General features: G+C 41.0%; 1 protein-coding gene across 4 annotated transcripts in view; it reads right to left on the bottom strand.

Annotated features, from left to right (window-relative positions):
- Positions 1-18,489, bottom strand: part of MAP7 (microtubule associated protein 7) — a 165,679-nt gene that overhangs the window by 60,568 nt on the left and 86,622 nt on the right. For all 4 annotated transcript variants that reach the window (XM_007190921.3, XM_007190919.3, XM_007190920.2 and 1 more), the window contains one exon: positions 1,617-1,718. In XM_007190921.3, the coding sequence (XP_007190983.1) occupies positions 1,617-1,718 (102 nt within the window). The remainder of the gene's footprint in view (positions 1-1,616; positions 1,719-18,489) is intronic.

The following is an 18,489-nucleotide window of genomic DNA, read 5'->3' as shown; positions in this document are numbered from 1 at the left end:
TTAAAAGATGTAATCTGAAATGAAACGTCTCCTCACTGAACTTGACTCTGGCAACATAAATCAAGTGGCTCTATAAAGAGATGGCCAATCGGAGCAGAAAAGATGTTTTTGGCCTCTACATTTCTATGCACTCTGCATATCTCTCCTCTGATAATGGAAATACTGTGTTAGAATGATTTATTCATATACTGGTTTACTCCACCATACTGTCAGCTACAGGGTAGGAATGATGTCTTTTAATAATATTTCCCTAGTACCTATACAGTACTAGCACCAGATAAATAAACAAGTTATCGGGATATAAAAGTATAAATTGCACAGTAAAGAATGTAGGAATTAGAAGCAATGGTTGATGGGGAGAACAAGGGAAAACCAGTACAAACCATTGAGCTATGTTCAATTCTCACGGTAAAACAAACGGGATTTTCATGCTAAAGAGCTTCTACAAGGATGCTCACTGGAGTATAAGGAACAAAAGTCCACTAGAATAAGCTCCATGAGGACAGGGGCCCTGTTGATTTGCTCATACAGTATCTCTCACAGTCCCAGTCATAGGGCAACTACTCAATAAACATTAGATGGTGGCTGGGCTTTGGGTGGATAGATGGATGGATAAATGAATGAAAATGCAAACTGACTAAATGGGGAAATCTTAGCCTACAAATTAAAACTCCACTGAAACTACACATCATTTGCCACTAATGGTTACTCATGCAATACCTGCAATAGTACTGGTTATTCCTCTCCTAAATGGCAAGCTAGATTTATCTTCTCTGTTCAAGACCTTTTCCACATGGGAAAAAAAGTCCCACAAAACTAGGTGCAATAGGGAATGTTTTCTATGGGGCTAGATACAGTTATTTCCATCTTTATTCTCACTGATTCATTGTTCTTGAGTGACTTTGGCCTTGGATGCAGCAAGAAGTAGGCTTCCAGGAACCTCATGGGGTGTTCAATTTGCCTTTACCTTCCTTTGACTGTCTCTTATCGTCAGACTGTAAGTTAGTCTCTCCCAAGGACCACACAATGGTTGTTGGATACCTGGAAGCAACTGCATTGTCTATTCAATTGTTTGTATTATGTTTACAGAGTGCTTGCTTCGTCGTATCGCTGAGTGGAACAGACCATGAATCACAGGCTGTTAGATGAAATTACTGTGTAGGTGTACAATCATTGCAGGGAATGGAGAACAAAAACATTCTATACCAGCTATGCTGTGTGTAATGATTTCCTTAAGTGGTTTTTGAAAAAGTCACAAAAGAGATATGCAACAATGCAGGGCATACAGGTACAGAAAATTGTGTCATATCTATCATTTCAGGCAGAATGGCAAAATTATTTCCTCTTATACACTGCTTGACAGTAAACAGTGCGTTCACATACACCATCTCACTGACTGTCAAAATGATTCTGAGAGGTAAGTAGGGCAAGGCTTTGAATCTCCATTTTAAAGAGAGAAAATCAAGGCCTGAGAGGTTCTCTGACTTATATTCATACGAGTCAGTCTGAGTGTGTGTTTTGGTGGCAGGACTGAAACCAAGCTCTCCTAAATTCCACCTTGACTAAGGCCTTTGGGTTAACCTTCCTTTTTCCACAGCAAAGGCAATGCATAGTACCTGGTTTATTTCCTGTGTGGTTGCTATTTTGTCCTGAAATAGCAGAAGAAGGCCGGTTGGAGGCCGCGGTTTTCTTATCTTGCACTTTGTTGCCATCAGGCGCTATACAAATGAGACAAAAGAGAAAAGACATATTTAGTTTTTTAAAATTTATTCAGAAACATTCACATATTCAACATTTACTGTTAACCCTTGTATCAAGTGCTAGGCTAGATTCAGGAAATATAAAGATTAAGCAGGGCTTCCTTGGTGGCGCAGTGGTTGAGAATCTGCCTGTCAATGCAGGGGACATGGGTTCGAGCCCTGGTCTGGTAAGATCCCACATGCCGCGGAGCAACTGGGCCCGTGAGCCACAACTACTGAGCCTGCGCGTCTGGAGCCTGTGCTCCGCAACAAGAAAGGCCGCGATAGTGAGAGGCCCGCGCACCGCAATGAAGAGTGGCCCCCGCTCGCCACAACTAGAGAAAGCCCTCGCACAGAAACGAAGACCCAACACAGCTAAAAATAAAAAAAAATAAAAAAAAAAAAGATTAAGCAGCCAACAACCCCTGCCCTCAAGGAGCACACTATTCAGTGGGAAGAACACATTCAAAAATCAATAGCCTCAGCTCAACTGACCAATCCTACAGCGGTGGTGTGTTCAGGGTCCATGGAGTTGTTCACCCCGGCTGTCCCAGTTTATACATAAAGCAACCAGGAAGAAACAGGACTGGGATCTAGAGCCTCTGATCTTTGTTCTTAAAAAGGTCATGCATTAGGAACCAAAAAATTCCAAGAACATAACCAAGCAGGTCACCAAAAGGGAAACAGGGAAATAATTTACTAGGATTTTGGAAGAGCCTCTAACAAACGTTCAATAACAAAGGTTATTCAAGAGACTAAGGGAAATGTATTCTAGGAAGGGACCAAAGGGCAGAAATATCAGGCAATTCTCTGGTTGTATAAAGTATAGGGTCCTTCAGGTAAATTGTTCTTTACACATATGACTTTAATATATTTTTAAAAGACATTTAAAGTATCTTTGCTACTTCTCACAAATCATGTCAAAAACCAAGCCCTTGTTATTCCCTGCCTCCTACCCTCTGCCTTAAAATCTGCTCCACCCAGTCTTCCCCATCCATTCAGGCAACTCCATTCCTCCAGTAGATTAGGCCCAGAGCCTTGGAATCATCCTTGATTTCTCTCCTCCAATCACTCCCCAAATCTGATCCATTAGTAAGTTCTTTCAGCTCTACCTTAAAGAACATCACCTCTACCACTACCTTTCTGATCTCCTCTTCCCTGTGTGACTGCAATATCCTCTTAACCAGTCTACCTGACCCCACTACTGATCCTCTTCAGTCTGTTCTCATCTCAGCAGCCAGAGTGATCCCATTAAATCATAAGTCATGTCACTCCTCGGTTCCAAGGTCTAACAGCCGCCATCCCACTCAGAGCAAAATTCAAGGTCTGTCCATGGCCTACAAGGTACTATATGGTTTGGCCTTTACCTTGCACCACTTTCCCTCTTAATTACTCTGATAATACTGACTCAGATCATATCATACTCAGATCATACTGACTGACTTAGTCCGTCTCAGAGCCTTTGCATGTACCTGAAATGTTCTTCTCCCAGATGTCAACACGGGTCTCCCCTTCACTTCCACTGGGTCTCTGCTCAAATGTGACATTAGAGTCCCCTTGATCTATCTAAAATAGCACCCCTATCACTCATCACTGCCCACTCCTTCTTACTCTGCTTTGTCTGTAGCCCTTATCCCCGACATGTTACATATTTATTATCTCCTCCATTAGGCTGAGGGAAAAGGATAATAACTAGAAAACAGGACTCATTGGTTCAAGGTTTTTGAATCTGAAAGGATGTGATAGTAGTTACGCTTCAGGAAGACTAAATTTAAAAATGGTACCTAAGATGTACTGAAAAAAAAAAAAAGTTACTAAATTTACCTTTTACCTCTGAATGAAGACTATACCAATTTATGGCTGTCTGTCAATTACATACAGTATTAACTAGCATAGGAAACCACAGACTAAACAGTAGAAAGCATCTTATATAGTATGTTTAACACTGTTTAATTGCCCAGTTTCAAATAATTTGTTGGCTTTAAATACAGGTTCAAACATAAACACTGATTGCTATAACACAAATTCTCACCCCACTTGCCAAAAACAAGTTGCCAGTCATCACCACGTGGCAGGTAAAGTCCATACTAGTTAGTATTGGCCTATAGTCTCACAATTTTAGAGGTAGCCCCTAAAGACCAAAAACTGACTTAATTGGAACTCTGGTGCTCAATATGGATAGAACAACTTTCTTCCATATTCTGCAAGGTAATCTTAAAACTGCTCATAAAGAAGATGAACAGAAAGGAGTGCACACAGATTTGGAATACCTTTATTATTTTCTTTTTATTATATAGCCACCTCCAGCACATAGTAAATAAAGCCTTAACTAGTAAGCTGTTTAAGGGATCGTCTACTTATTATTTTTACTTAAATGAAAGATAATTAGGACCACTTGTTTAGAATATATTTCAAATGTATTGGTTTCTTTCTTGCCTTGGCATATTTGACATAATTTAATCTGTCTCTGGTGATTGAATATCTGCAGTTGCCCCCAGGTCCTGACAACAGACATCAATCCTAGCTAAATATTATGTTACAGTAGACCATGAAGGAGATTAAACACATGTTCAGTGCAAGTGACTTTTCCAAATAATCCTCGATTAATCCCTGATAAAAAGCTTTTTTTTTTTTTGGTTGTAATTTGCTTTGTTTTGAAACTCAAATGTAAGATATAAATTTCAATTAAACTGGAGGTCTGGTTACTTGAATTCCAATTTATCTACATCTGACTTTTAACAGATCCACTCTAGTTGAACATCTATCTGCCCACTTTATTATCATTTGGATCTCAGGAATTCATTTCTATCACAAAAGACCTCCTGAGTCCTATTCATAACAAGACAAATTTAAAATTGATCTTAAAATGTGTTATGTTCATATAAAACTGACAGGTTAAATTTAGTAAAATAAAGGTAATTTAAAAAGTTGTCAGGCTATTTAGCCCAAGATTATATACTGTTAATTTTTAACCATTAGGTTGAACATTTGTCTAAAGTTTTCAGGCTATGTTTCTGCTTTTCTATCGGTCTTTCCTTTCCACCACTGTAATGGTCCTTATTTCTCCAAAAACCATTTTGGTTAACACTCTATCATGGTAAGAGGGAAGATAAACTCAAACAGACCTGGGTTCAGCTGTGAGCCCTGCTACTAACTAGCTCAGTGACCTTCAAAGTTTCTTGACTTCTCTAAGTAGGTAATACGGGGGTGAAACTGCCTAACTCACAGGGTCGTTGGGAGGATTAGTTGAAAAGATGTTAAGAATACGGCTTGGCATATAGGAGGCGTGTAGCAAATATTCAGCCCTCCTCTCGGCGTCTACGCTCTTCCTCAAGGTCCTTGGCCTCCCACACTCGGAGGTGTAGCTGTGTGTTTGAGTTTGTGGGGAAGGTGTGCTTTGGAGTCCATTGACCTGGCTCTGCCCCTTAGAAGCTGTGAACCTGCCGCACATCACTTAACCTCTCAGTCTTAATTTCCCCATCTGCAGTGCAGGAAAACACTTTCAGAGTTGTGAAAATTAAATGAGACTGCCGGGCCCACTGCAAGGCTCAATACATGGTGGAAGGTATTTTAGGCTCTCTCCCTATTCCTACACCAATGTGGGAAACCGGGTTTCTAGTTCCTCTGGGCTTTGCTCGCTCATCGCTAACAGGTAAAGCAAACCTGTGTCAACCTGGGGACAGTGGTCCTGGGGAGCAGAGTCTGGCTGTGCTGCTGCTGCTTTCAGAGGTTTTCAGCTCAGGTACAATCGCACCTCCTGGGGGCCTCAGGTTGCGGGACTTATTGGTACAGTTTCCAGGGTACAACCTGGCTTGGGAAGAGGTAATCATCTGTCTTTCTGGGGCTTAGAGAGATGACAGTTTTCTGAGATTTAATACCTTTCAAGTTACCGTCACATTAAGTAAGTGTGAGCCTTAAAAAAAAAACAAAAACCCTCAATTATAATAATAGGAAAATAAAATCTTCTGAGGTGTTTTTTGTTTTTTTAAACCAAGTGCAGGGAATTTCACTGTTTGAGAACACAATGAAAAGGGGAATTTATTCATTTTAAGATTTAAACATTTAAAAATCTGGAAATCCTAGGTAACTAGCAGGTAGGATCACATATACTATTTTTAAATTTACCATTAAAATAATACCATTTCTAAAATGACTCAAGTGGCTTTCCAGTATAATTTATTTGAATCTGTTTTCTTTCATTTTTCAAAAAAGAAAACTGAGCCATATACTATGACGCCCAATAAGTCTTTGCTAGCCTTATAAAATTTTTATTGATCTTCCTGCTAGCTTGAAAGCTTTATTCCATTAATGTCACATGTAAGTGTGTTAAAGACAAGAGGAAGGATGGAGAGAAGCACCCTTGTGGTCTGGGACTCTGTCTAAATCATTCTGCAACAAAATATGCAGGCAGCAGACACCTGGAGCTTTCATCCAGTAAAAATTCTGCAGCTCCTGGAAGTGACACCAATGTGTCTCTGTAATCCATATCCTCTACCATTCATTGCATTTGTTGCAATGTCTTCCCATAAAGATCATGGGGTTCCCACTGCTTTGTTTCTATTCTTGGCTGGATGGTCCAGTTGAAGAGTCTTCTCTCAGTTGATCAAGATAACTGGTCCAACAAATGCTTAATTTAGTAAAAATGCTTACTCTTATATTTATGACTGCAACCTTAAGGACAATTCTGAGTTTAAACTCACTGAATGATAGGTGGTCTTGACCTCCACAAAAATAATGTACATCTGTCACCATTTTAAAGGGTGGCATGTGGGTTGGGAAACAGCAAAACTTTAGCCCTCAATTCCCAGCTCTGTATGATGGGTTGTACTCTGTGGAATCCAGTCCCCCAGGCTACACACATAACTTTGGGGGAGTAAACCAGAAGACAGAACGAGAGGCTGAACTGCACACAGCTGTCATTTCTGTAGTTAAAAATGGTTGAATTTTGCAACTTCATCTGTCTCAATCTCATAGTTTCAATCTACCCGTGCAGAAAAAAAGTCAACATTGCAGGCCTGCAAGTGCTGTCCTTAGAAAGGCCTGATTTTGCTTTATGTCTTCTTGCTATGATAAATTTTAGCCACAAGTATGACTGTATGCTGAGTCCTGAGCCTTTCTTAGTGAATCACAGAACCTGAATCATAAATAGCTTATTTGAAAATCTGGCCGCAGAATACTGCTCTGGCAATTGAAGAATGTTACTGGTTTAAAATCACAACATATAAAGATCACAGAGTAACTCTCAGGTAATTCAGAGTGTTTCACCTAAAATGTTCTGCTTTACGACACCTTTTTGCTTATTTGCTTGACAGTTAAAATTTATTCTAATATAGCTGCCAGGAGTATTGTAACATTTAAGTCATAGCTATTAAATATTTTATCCAATATTATTTATGAAAGGTGCATTAGGATAAGAAGGACATAATGCAATCTCGTAACTTCTAACGACTTTTCTGATTAACCCACATGATGGAGAGCTTTTCAGTTTAAATTCCTCATAATTGTATGTGAAGTTGTATAGGAATGATCAAAGCCCATGGGAGTCAGCCTGAGACAAACCTAGGTTTAATTTCCCACTTCACTTCAGTCTTCTTCACATTTATTCGGTCAACACCCTACTCCGTGGAACACCTTGTGCTCAGTACTGGGAAAATAATATTAAGTGAACAACGCATCTTTTCTACCGCTTTTTCCTTTTCCAGACCCCTGGGAGCTTTTTTTTTTTTTTTAATTAATTAATTTATTTATTTATTTTGGGCTGTGTTGGGTCTTCGTTTCTGCGCGAGGGCTCCCTCCAACCGCGGCGAGCGGGGGCCACTCCTCATCGCGGTGCGCGGGCCTCTCACCGTCGCGGCCTCTCCCGCTGCGGAGCACAGGCTCCAGACGCGCAGGCTCAGCAGTTGTGGCTCACGGGCTTTGTTGCTCCGTGGGATGTGGGATCTTCCCAGACCAGGGCTCGAACCCGTGTCCCCTGCATTGGCAGGCAGACTCTCAACCACTGCGCCACCAGGGAAGCCCCCCCCGGGAGCTTTTGATTCCCCCCAATAATTTCTCTTCCTTCAGAAACGTTCTCCCCTATTATGGCCTAAAGCACAATCTTGACCTCAGTCGCTTGCAAATCTGCATTTATAAACAGTCTTCCACCTCTAGGGAATATATGCTCATGTATCTCTGCTATCACTTGAAACTATGTCAAAATCGGAACTAACCGTCCTCACGAAATCAGCCAACTCAGTCTCCTTGTTACTATCAATGGAACCACAATATTCCCAGGCTCAGAAATGTCATGTGGTGTTTCCAATAAACATTTACAGACACTCCCATGGGCCAGCCACTGCGCCATGCGCTAAGAATAGGAAGATTGTAGAACATAGCATCCACCTGCAAGATGCTCATTATCCTTTGGAGGAGACAATATGCAAATACATGCAGTTACAAAAACAGACCAATTCAGTTTTCAAAAATCAATACACTATAGAGGACTAATAACCAAATAAATGATAATAGTATTACAGGGATTCAGAGGTGGGAGGAGGTGCTACAGGGGGTAGTAGGGACGGGAAACTTCACTGGATCAAGATTTTGAAGAATGGAGCGAATCTGTGTCAGTGGTGGGGAAGCAGAGAACACTCCTGGCTGGGACATGGCATATGCAAAACTACCGAGGCAAAAAAAACGAGAGAGCATCAGGGGACTGATCAGTCAGAACAGTGGGTTTAGTAAGGCAGGCAGTTGAAAATAAGACAAACAGGCCGAGGTCAATGCGTCCTCCAATTCCATGAGTTTGGACTTTATGATGAAGGCAATGGAAAGTCACTAAAGCATACCACACGGCACTTCCGGCTGTGAACTACTCTAGCTTCAGTGGACTCTGGATAAATGAACGGTGAGGCCCAACAAGCCCGCTGGAAATGTATTTAAAAAGGTTATCATCTTAATAAAAGGAAATCAGACTAAAACCAGTTATCTTAAGAACTCCACTTTCTGGATAATTTAAAATTATTCAGATTTTTCTACTTACCCTTAACTCTTAATCATAAGAGGTGATTATGTAACCATTAAGGGGAAAAAGTGACACGAGTGACTGTGGAGAAACCTCTGTCTGTAGCTGAAGCATCAGGGAGCAGGGGAGGAGCAGGGTCAGTGTGGCCAGCCTAGCAGGAGCCAGGACAGCACCACACAGGGACCCTGCATAGACGCTCCGGGTCTCCTCTGCTTCAGATCCTGCAGGAAATGGGGCCCCAGCCACGAACTCCAGGGAGCAAGAGAGTAGGTCGGAAGAGGAAACACGGAATGGAGGAAGTGTGCCTGGCTGGGAAAGAGGTGGGGTGTTTTTAAAGGTCATTTTGCAGGCAGGTCAAGGAAATAAAATATGGGTAGATGCTGATGAATGTCTTTAATCTTTCATGGACTGCTCAGGATGGGGAAACAGCCACTTCACTATGCAAACTTACAGGTACTGTGCCATGGCCACGTCTGTAACTAGAGATACTGAAAAACAGTGCCGAGTCTGACTTGCGCCCCTGCACCAGGATAAACCACTTCATGGTATGGCATAACACCTGGCCACGTTTAGCCTGGCAGCAATAAGAACCATGAACTATTTATTCAGCACTCTATTGCTCATTTCTTGTTGCAAAAAGAAATGCAATTAAATGAGAACATTTGGTAATAATGTACACCTGAGTCATACACTGCATCTTCCTTATTCATTCTGTTGACAGAAACAATTCAATTAAGACCTTTTCCTTTGCATTTCACACACTCCAGATAGAACAAAAAGTAATGACTTGGCGGCTACACTAGACTACATTAGAGGCTTGTAAGACCCTGTGGAGGTTTTAAAATCTGGAGGGTGCTCATCCAGCAACAACGAATAGTGACTGAAAGTCACTTTCTGATAACTTCATTCCTTCATAATGAAAAAAAATTATAATAGTGATGGAAAACGATAGTCAGCCAAAAAACAAAGAAATTTTCCCAATACAGAGATAATTCAAACCCAATGCAAAGACGTTGATTTTACAAATATAATCCAACACTGTGCCTAGTTATGTGATGTATGGGAACAGAATTCAACAGAAACGTCACTCACCTTCAAAACAATAAGGCATGAAGAATGAAACAGACACATGTAGCTGATTATTAACAGTTCATCATCTATCAACTTAGTCTTTGATACTTAGCCAGGTGCAGAACTGTGATAAGTTCTACCGGACCAGAGGAACTTGAGGGCAGGGATGGTGCCTTCATCTTATAATCCCTGTACCTTTAGTGTTTAGCCCACTATCTGGCATACAGGTGACACTGAATAAATGCCTGAAGAAGGAAACGAGAGAGGAAGAGAGGGTAGATGATGTACCCCAAACAAACTGTGGCAATAAGCCCAGGAAGAAAAAGTATTAATGACAAGGTAAGTAAAAAGAAAAAGTACACATTTGCCCGTTTTTTGATGGCTGCTGAGACTGCAGAGAAAAGATGACCAAAAGAATTGTCAGCCCACAGTCACGTCACTCCATGTCAGAAAACAAAAACTAGTTAATGTCATCTTTGGATGGTTTTGACATTATTTCAGGCAACACTCAAAATCAAATGACTGTTTTGGCAGCCACGTAATAGAAAGGTTTGCCCAGTATCACTTATAGTGAGTATCTGGGGAATTCGAGGGTCAGTCTCCAAATACAGAAAGAACACTGCCTATACTACATGGGATAAAGCATGAGACCAGTACAGCCTCTGGCTGGAAACATCAGACAGGCTACAAAACAGGCATTTCACCTTTGAGGGGTTTGTAAACCAAAAATTTTTTTTCCAAAGCAACTTAATTTGTTTTGATAATCTTTTTTTTAAAAAAGCCAAAAAAAGTCCACCTTAGCTGAAATGAAGAAAAGCATTTCAGAAAAGCACACGTTCCATATATTTTGTGGAAACAACTGGGAATTAATTCTTAAGGTCTTTTGTTTACCACCAAAAGCAGCTTCTTGATTCGTGTTACAAAGTCCTTCTGATACATTTAGCTGACAGGAGTAAACACTACACACTTTACATTCAACCCAAAAGGCTTTTATTTAAAAGCAAACAAAAAATAAACAAAAGCCTTCCTCCAGCCAGATGGCAACACTATAAAGAGAATAGAAAATGCTGTATTTTCCTCCTGTATTAATATAAACCAGATTAAAAGGCAAGCCTTTTCATCCCCATGGGTGACGTACTTTCCTGGCGATTTATCACCAGTCACAAGGCAAGCTGCTGCACAAATGATCTCTGCCCCATAATATGAATAATGTTTATGATTAAGCAAAGTCCAGGTCAAAGTAGAGAAAAGGGGTGAAAACCCTAACCATACTGTTTTCCAGTCTCACTGAGAAATGGTAAATTACAGGTTGTAGTTCATTGTCTAAATTTCAACAGCTAGGTAGGGAGTTTATCAATTAGACCCAATTAGATTCAATTTAATTGAATTCAATTAAATTCAATGTGTAATTAAAAGCAACTGTTTAAATAACTTGGGAAAGAAAAATAATTAGAACTCAACTTTATTATACTTGCCTTAATTAAAGTAACCAACTGAAAGAAGTTTTTACTTTTAACAGGATTACAACTTACTTGAAAGAAAACTAAAATGACTAATGCTAGTGTTTTACAACATGATTATTTTTGGCCACAAAACAGAAAAGATTTTGTACTTAAATGCAAAATATAATTATCAAGGTAGTAATTGTACAGTTCTTAGAAAGAATCCCGAATAAGCAGTGGACTTAGTTTTAAATATCAGTTTTGCAAAGAAACGTGAAAGTAATTTTAATCCTTTGAGTATTAGTTGACTGAATGAGTTTAATCTGTGCTTCACATATACACATGGTTGCAGAAAATTAATCATTACTCCCTCTTCCTCTGCAGAAAACAGTAAAATACTTAACTTTAAATTTTCTTATGTTAACGCTGAAAAACTCAGTAGGAATGAGTGATAAGTAATGAAAGATTAAGTTTATTCCAATTCATTTCAGGTAATTATTGAACATTTAGCTTAAAGGTTAAGATGATGGGCCAACCCAGTTTCACCATGCTGTCTTATGCTGTAGTCATTTCTACATCTGTGACCTTATTTTTCTTCTCTCCTTGGAACATCAGCCTTACCATCTCTCCAACTATTTAAATCCAATCCATCTTCTTTCTTTTTTAAAGTAAAACAGCCTTTATTTTTGAGTTTTAGGTTTACAGCAAAATTAAGCAGAAAGTAGAGAGAGTTCCCATGTACCCTCTGCCTCCACACATGCACGCTCTCTCCCACCAACAACATCCTGCACTGAGTGGTACATTTGCTTCCCTCGATGAAGCTACACTGACACATCATTATCACCCAAAGCCCATAGTTCTCATTAGTGTTTGTGCTTGGTGTTGTTTCGGGTTTGGACAAATGTATAATGTCACGTATCCACCATGATAGTGTCGTACAGAATCCAGGCCATTTTTCGTAGTCCAGCTCAAGTCTCTTTCTCATGAAATCTTTTCTAGCTATTCGTACCTCCAACTTATTTCTTTTACTACACTCCAAGGCTGCCCCGCACTACTTAGCACTTGATTTCATTCTATCGTACGTGAGTTTTGAATGTTTATTTCCAAAAGGTCAAAATACCGATAATCTCATGAGAGGCGAGGCAAAAACTGTGCTTTATAGTTAAAAAAAAAAAGGGGGGGGGGAGGGAATGCTTGATGCAATATTTCTCGGTTGGAAATTCATACTGCCAACTTGCATAGGGAAGGCTCTGTGTCGATCCATGCCGGTTACCCAATAAATATGTATTCTCTGATGCTTCTTTTCTAACAGAACCCCAGTTAGCCACAATGCACAGTTCTGTCCAAAACGTTGAAAACTGAAGTTGTTGGTGGGGTTTGTGGGAATGCTCCTCAGAGGAGAAGCAGACACAGGTGGGTTTGTTCCTTCCCGCTCCTTTTCTTTCTGCCTTGAACCTGGATGTGATGTTCAGGGTACAGCATCCGCCTTGTAACCAGGAGGCAATCACGAGGGAGAGGCTACAGGAATAATAGAGATCTGGCCCTGCCATTTTTAAGCTGCTGAACAAGTACGAGCAACGGTTCACTTCCATGTTTGCTGTAGGTAAGAAAAAAAATTCCTAATTTGTTTAAATCACTTTTTTTTTTTCTGGATTCTGTAGCCACCATTAAAAGCAATCCCTAAGCTGACAGAGTTCTCACTAACTACAGAATGAAGTCCAAGCGTCTTAGCTTCCAAATATCTTCCAAAATTTGGCCCCAGCCCACCCTGCTAGCTTCCGCTTCCTCTATTCCCCAACAATCACCTCTCCCAACCCAGTCAGACATCACTGAGGGCTGAGGGGATGCTCCAAAAGAGCTCTGAAGGTGGGTGAGATTCAGAAAAAGCAGAGGATTTAATTTAGGTGGGGGAATGGGGGATAATAAAACGCTACAAAGGGCAGTGATGAACCAGAAAGGAAAACAAGGCACACAAAACTAGGTGGTGGTTAGATGATAAGAATATCCCGTATGTGTGTCTTAGAGAATGGTTTTTCATTCAAGGCATTCACAAGCAGGCTCGACACTGGGGAATCTGTACACACTTTGGATTTCAGCACCACCTTCATTTGGTACATCATAACTTACTCCAATTTCTTCCAGAAGTCAGAAAGCAAAACAGGGGCTGGTTCATTATATTAAAGCAGATCCGCATTTAGATTTGAAAAATAGCAGGAGGAGCAAAATTAGCAAGAAAAAAAAAGAGCAAAAGATGCCAGATCAGGGTTTTGTTCGTTTTTTTAAATAAATTTATTTATTTATTTATTTTTGGCTGCATTGGGTCTTCCTTGCTGCACATGGGCTTTCTTTAGTTGCGGCGAGTGGGGGCTATTCTTCGTTGTGGTGTGTGGCTTCTCATTGCAGTGGCTTCTCTTGTTGCGGAGCACGGGCTCTAGGCACACGGGCTTCAGTAGTTGTGGCACGCAGGCTCAGTAGTTGTGGCTCGCAGGCTCTAGAGCACAGGCTCAGTAGTTGTGGCGCACAGGCTTAGTTGCTCTGCGGCATGTGGGATTTCCCGGACCAGGGCTCGCACCTGTGCCCCCTGCATTGGCAGGAGGATTCTTAACCATTGCGCCACCAGGGAAGCCCCCAGATCAGGGTTTTAATAACATCATTTGTGATAGAAAACAGTTCCACAGGAATTCAAACAACTTAGAAGCCAGTAGATTTCTGAAAAGAATGTAAAGAGTTCCCCCAGAGCAAACCTGGTCATCTAGAATAGCTCTTGATGATTTCTGAGCCACAATTCTCCTTTTTTCCAATTAGCTAGTATCCTAAGGCCCTATATACAACTGCTTATTAACTGCACAGAAGCACTCACAGTTTGGCTACAGGACTAAATTATATTTATAGAATTGCTGAGAGAGAAGGTATCAGAGTAGGTATTAATTGTACAATTGCCTGTAACAAGAAATAAAAATAAAAATTTCAATTGATTTTTAAAAATAACATTTATTAGCTTTTCTATACTATACAAAGACTATGAAGATAAAAATTTGAAAGGTCCATAATTCCCTCACCTGAATAACCCTTTTATTCTTTTTATCTAAAAAAGAAATGTCTATCATATGGTTAGAAAATTCAAATAGTACATAAAGCTGTAAATTAAAAAGTAAAAGCCCCTTCCAAAAATGTATGTGCATATATATTTGCAGTCAACTTATTCAAAACATCAGGATACTTACTCTTCTGTTCCTTTCTTTTCTCATTTGGTAATCTTACCTGGGTAGATAGATAGATAGATTTATTTATTTATTTAGGCAGGCTGTGCCGGGTCTTAGCTGTGGCATGAGGGATCTTTAGTTGTGGTATGCGGACTCCTTAGTTGTGGTATGCATGCAGGATCTAGTTCCCTGACCAGGGATCGGACCCGGGCCCCTTGCATTGAAAGCATGGAGTCTTACCCACTGGACTGCCAGGGAAGTCCCTCAAGTTCATTCTTTAATTGCACTGCATTTTGTCATTTCCAATACATGCCTACAGTAATCAAATATCAGTAATCCCCTATCTCACTTTCTCTGTAACTTCAAGTCCTCTGAATCTTCATTGCTGTGTGAGACCACGGCCCTAACTGAGTATAATTTATATTCAACACCAGCACTTGATCCCTTGCCCCAGAGTTGGTGTATTCATCTCTTGCAGTTTAGGTCTCTCTGCTTCTGCCAGCCTGGACTCTACTGAGAAGGCAACCACTCCCAAGGAAGAGGTCTATGAAGAAAGCTCCAAGACGACTTTACTTTCCTGGGAGACAGGGCAAAGCCAACGAAGGCAGGAGTGGGATCTGCCGGGAGCCAGAGTGTTAGGTCTCAATCAGAAGCTTACCAACTAGGTTTGCTCCGTGTGGGTCCATCTACCACTTCCCCTCTCAGGTTTGCGAGCCAAATCTATATTGGTTCAAGCTGTGGCTTCTGCCAGCTCTGATGGGAGACACTGTGGGCTGGGCTGGAATCGAACTGCTTCTCTGGCACCTTCTCTGCACAGGAAATGTAGCAGTGCAGCAAAAGGTAGAAGAATACTTCCTGGCCACTTCTGTGCCCACGTCAAAGCCAGAATCATAGGCTGTTAAACGAGGAAGTGCTGAGAAGAGCAGAAGCCTGAAGCTGCTCCTTCCTCTGATAATCAGCCAGTGGTGACAAACTGGGGAAGAAGGCTGACGACACCTGCAGTGACAGAGCACTGACTCCCACCTGGGGAGCTCTGCACAGATGCTGTACTAGGACTCACCCTGCTAGTGACTTTCAGGGGTACGTGGCTTGTGATCTGAAAATACATTCGACTCTATTAGGTAATTAAGACTATCATCCTGGAGTGCAAAATATGTGACTAAGCTAAGACCTTGGTATGCTTAGAGTAAATGACCAGAGACTCAGTATCAGGCCAAGGAAAGGGATTTAAATCACAAAGCATCCCTTCAATCTTCTGCAGGAAAGAAAAAGTGAGACTCAAAACATGGTGTTCTGCTCTCTTTATTATCTTTCTACTAGACACGGCATTTTATCGGTTCAATTTCTTTAATTTGCCACACTCAAAACGTCCCCAAATAGAGGATCTCAAATTTTGGAACCTATCGAATATCTAAAAGTAGTAACGAGCGAGAACAAAAACTAAAGGAAAGGATCCAGATCTGAAAAAAAACAGGCCTTTTACAGAGGCCTGCCAAATCACAAAGGCGGCTGGGTGGCAGGTACGACAACCTGGCAAACAGTATCAGGCCGGAAAGACTCTTTACAGGACACTGATGACTATTCGGTTTACAGGCTGCAACTTATATGCTTGTTTTCCCACACGTATATTCATTTGAAGGATGCTACCACCCATTTCAAACAAGAGAATCCAATTACAAGTTCTAAATCTGCCTAAGCTTTAAGGTCTTTCGGGGTCACGAAGAGCTAAGCCAAAACTAAGCTGATAAACTGACTCCTTTCTTCGAAGTGCCTTTGGAATGCATCTTATGAGGCCATTTCTTACTTGACCACCTCCACCTGGGAGCTGGGAGCTAGGGTAGCTGGAGAAGCCAGGAGGAGGGTGAGGGAGACTGGGAGGGTAAATCTGTATAGATAGCTCCTCCTAGAAGAAAGGGAAAAACTCAGCAGTTACTAAGTGGAGGTGGGGAGGAATGGAGCTACCGTTGGCCAGGCTTCCATTCCAGGGAACACTGGCCTCGTCACTGGTCACTGGTCACGAGCCACCGGGCTTGAATGTCTCGCCACCCTGTTCTTCAACCAAGAACCTGCTTCTAGACAACCAGCTCTGTTTTCAGAATTCCAGTGGAATCACTGTCAGCAAGGAAAATATTGAAAGAAATATCTGAGCTTTCTAGTGAGGTGTGAATAAATCTCAGTGCAGTCTTGGAGTGCCCCCTCAAACCTGCCGCTTTGCCTAGATGTGCAAGGGAAAATCTAGGAGTGACAGAGAACCATGATTTCTTTGTGGTTTATACAAATGAAGCACAAGCTCAAGACTCCTTCAAACACTTTTGTTTTTCTACCTCCTTTGTTTTATAGCAGTGAAAACGCTTGGAAAATTTTCAAAAGGGTGTGTGCTTTCTGTAAATAGGGAGGTAGGGAGAGGCTGTGATACTGTTTAGTCTTCATCTAGGCTACGGAAGGAGAGCAATTACGGATGGGTGAGGACAGGGGAGGGAGAAGGGACTGGGAGAGAGAGAAAATCAGCTTTCAAAACAGAATATGAGCAATTTAAGGGCAGATCATTGTACTATTAGAATAGATGTTTAGAAAGTGTTGAATGCATAACTGAGTTTTTTTTTCATAGAGATTCTATGATAACATTACTACATAATAGGTTAAATAGGCTTTTGTGGGTTATCAGTTGCACATGCAATATTTTTATAACGTGAATGTGTTCTAGCTTTCAAACAGCCGATTCACAAATAAACTTCTGGAACACAACCTATATATCATCAGGAATTGCTATCTTTTTTTAAAGACACTACAGAAGTCTAGCAAATATGTATAAAGCAAAGGTCATAGGTGATCATATTTTAGGACTAGTTGAGAAAGGAAGTTCACTTAATAAGTGTAATTAGCCATTTCAGTTTTTTAAATGTCTGAAACAGTCATTCATATTTTCCTCAATTCAGTACCTCTGGATATGCTATTCAGTTTTCTTTAGGCAAGATTTTTTCTGGCAGGCAGGCTGAACTTGACTTTGTAAACAAATATTCTGTAGCAAAATTATGGCAATTACTGATGCCTGACAAAAACTCCATTTTTCATATGTCTAAAAGACAAACTTTTTCATCATCTGAAAACACCATGGATAAGCATTTACTCCACCTCAAAGCAGGAATGGGAAAGATGAGTATGGCTGATGCCCATCTCAGTGGGAGTTGTTTTCATACAAGAAAACATTTACCTTCTCTAACTCACCAGACTGATTTTAGAGCACCTTAATCATTAAAAAAAAAAAAAAAAAATCACATTAAAGTCATATGTGGGGGCTTCCCTGGTGGCGCAGTGGTTAAGAATCCGCCTGCCAATGCAGGGGACATGGGTTTGAGCCCTGGTCCGGGAAGATCCCACATGCCACAGAGCAACTAAGCCCGTGTGCCACAACTACTGAGCCTGCGCTCTAGAGCCCGCAAGCCACAACTACTGAGCCCACGTGCCACAACTACTGAAGCCTGCGTGCCTAGAGCCCCTGCTCTGCAACAAGAGAAACCATGACAATGAGACGCCCACGCACCGCAACGAAGAGTAGCTCCCACTCGCCGCAACTAGAGAAAACTCGCGTGCAGCAACGAAGACCCAACACAGACAAAAATAAAAACAAATAAATCAATTTATAAAAAATAAAAGTCATATGTGGACGTTGGCCTTCAGAATGATCAAATTAACGTGTGATCACATAAAAAATGAGCATCTAAGTCTTTACACTGAGTAACCAGTCACATACAATTTTTGCTGTATCTATCCTCTATAACAATACATCAGCCTTGGCAATGCGAGCATTGATGACATGATGGTATAACTCCACCATACGTGGAGGTAGGAATAAATACAAATGACATCATTATGTTTCATCTTCATCACCTAGGCTGATTTTTAAATCCTCCGTGTGTATGCACCCTGTGCTGGGCTAGACTAGGTGAGTTAAATGGGTTAAACAGGTGAACTTCTGAGACCTCTTGACTGCCTGAAATTCTACTTGTATATCTGGTAGAGCAACATCTCTG

Source organism: Balaenoptera acutorostrata, chromosome 14 (genome assembly GCF_949987535.1).
Source record: "Balaenoptera acutorostrata chromosome 14, mBalAcu1.1, whole genome shotgun sequence".
Taxonomy (NCBI): domain Eukaryota; kingdom Metazoa; phylum Chordata; class Mammalia; order Artiodactyla; family Balaenopteridae; genus Balaenoptera; species Balaenoptera acutorostrata.
Note: the sequence above shows the minus strand (reverse complement) of the source record. Positions and strands in the feature narration are given on the sequence as shown.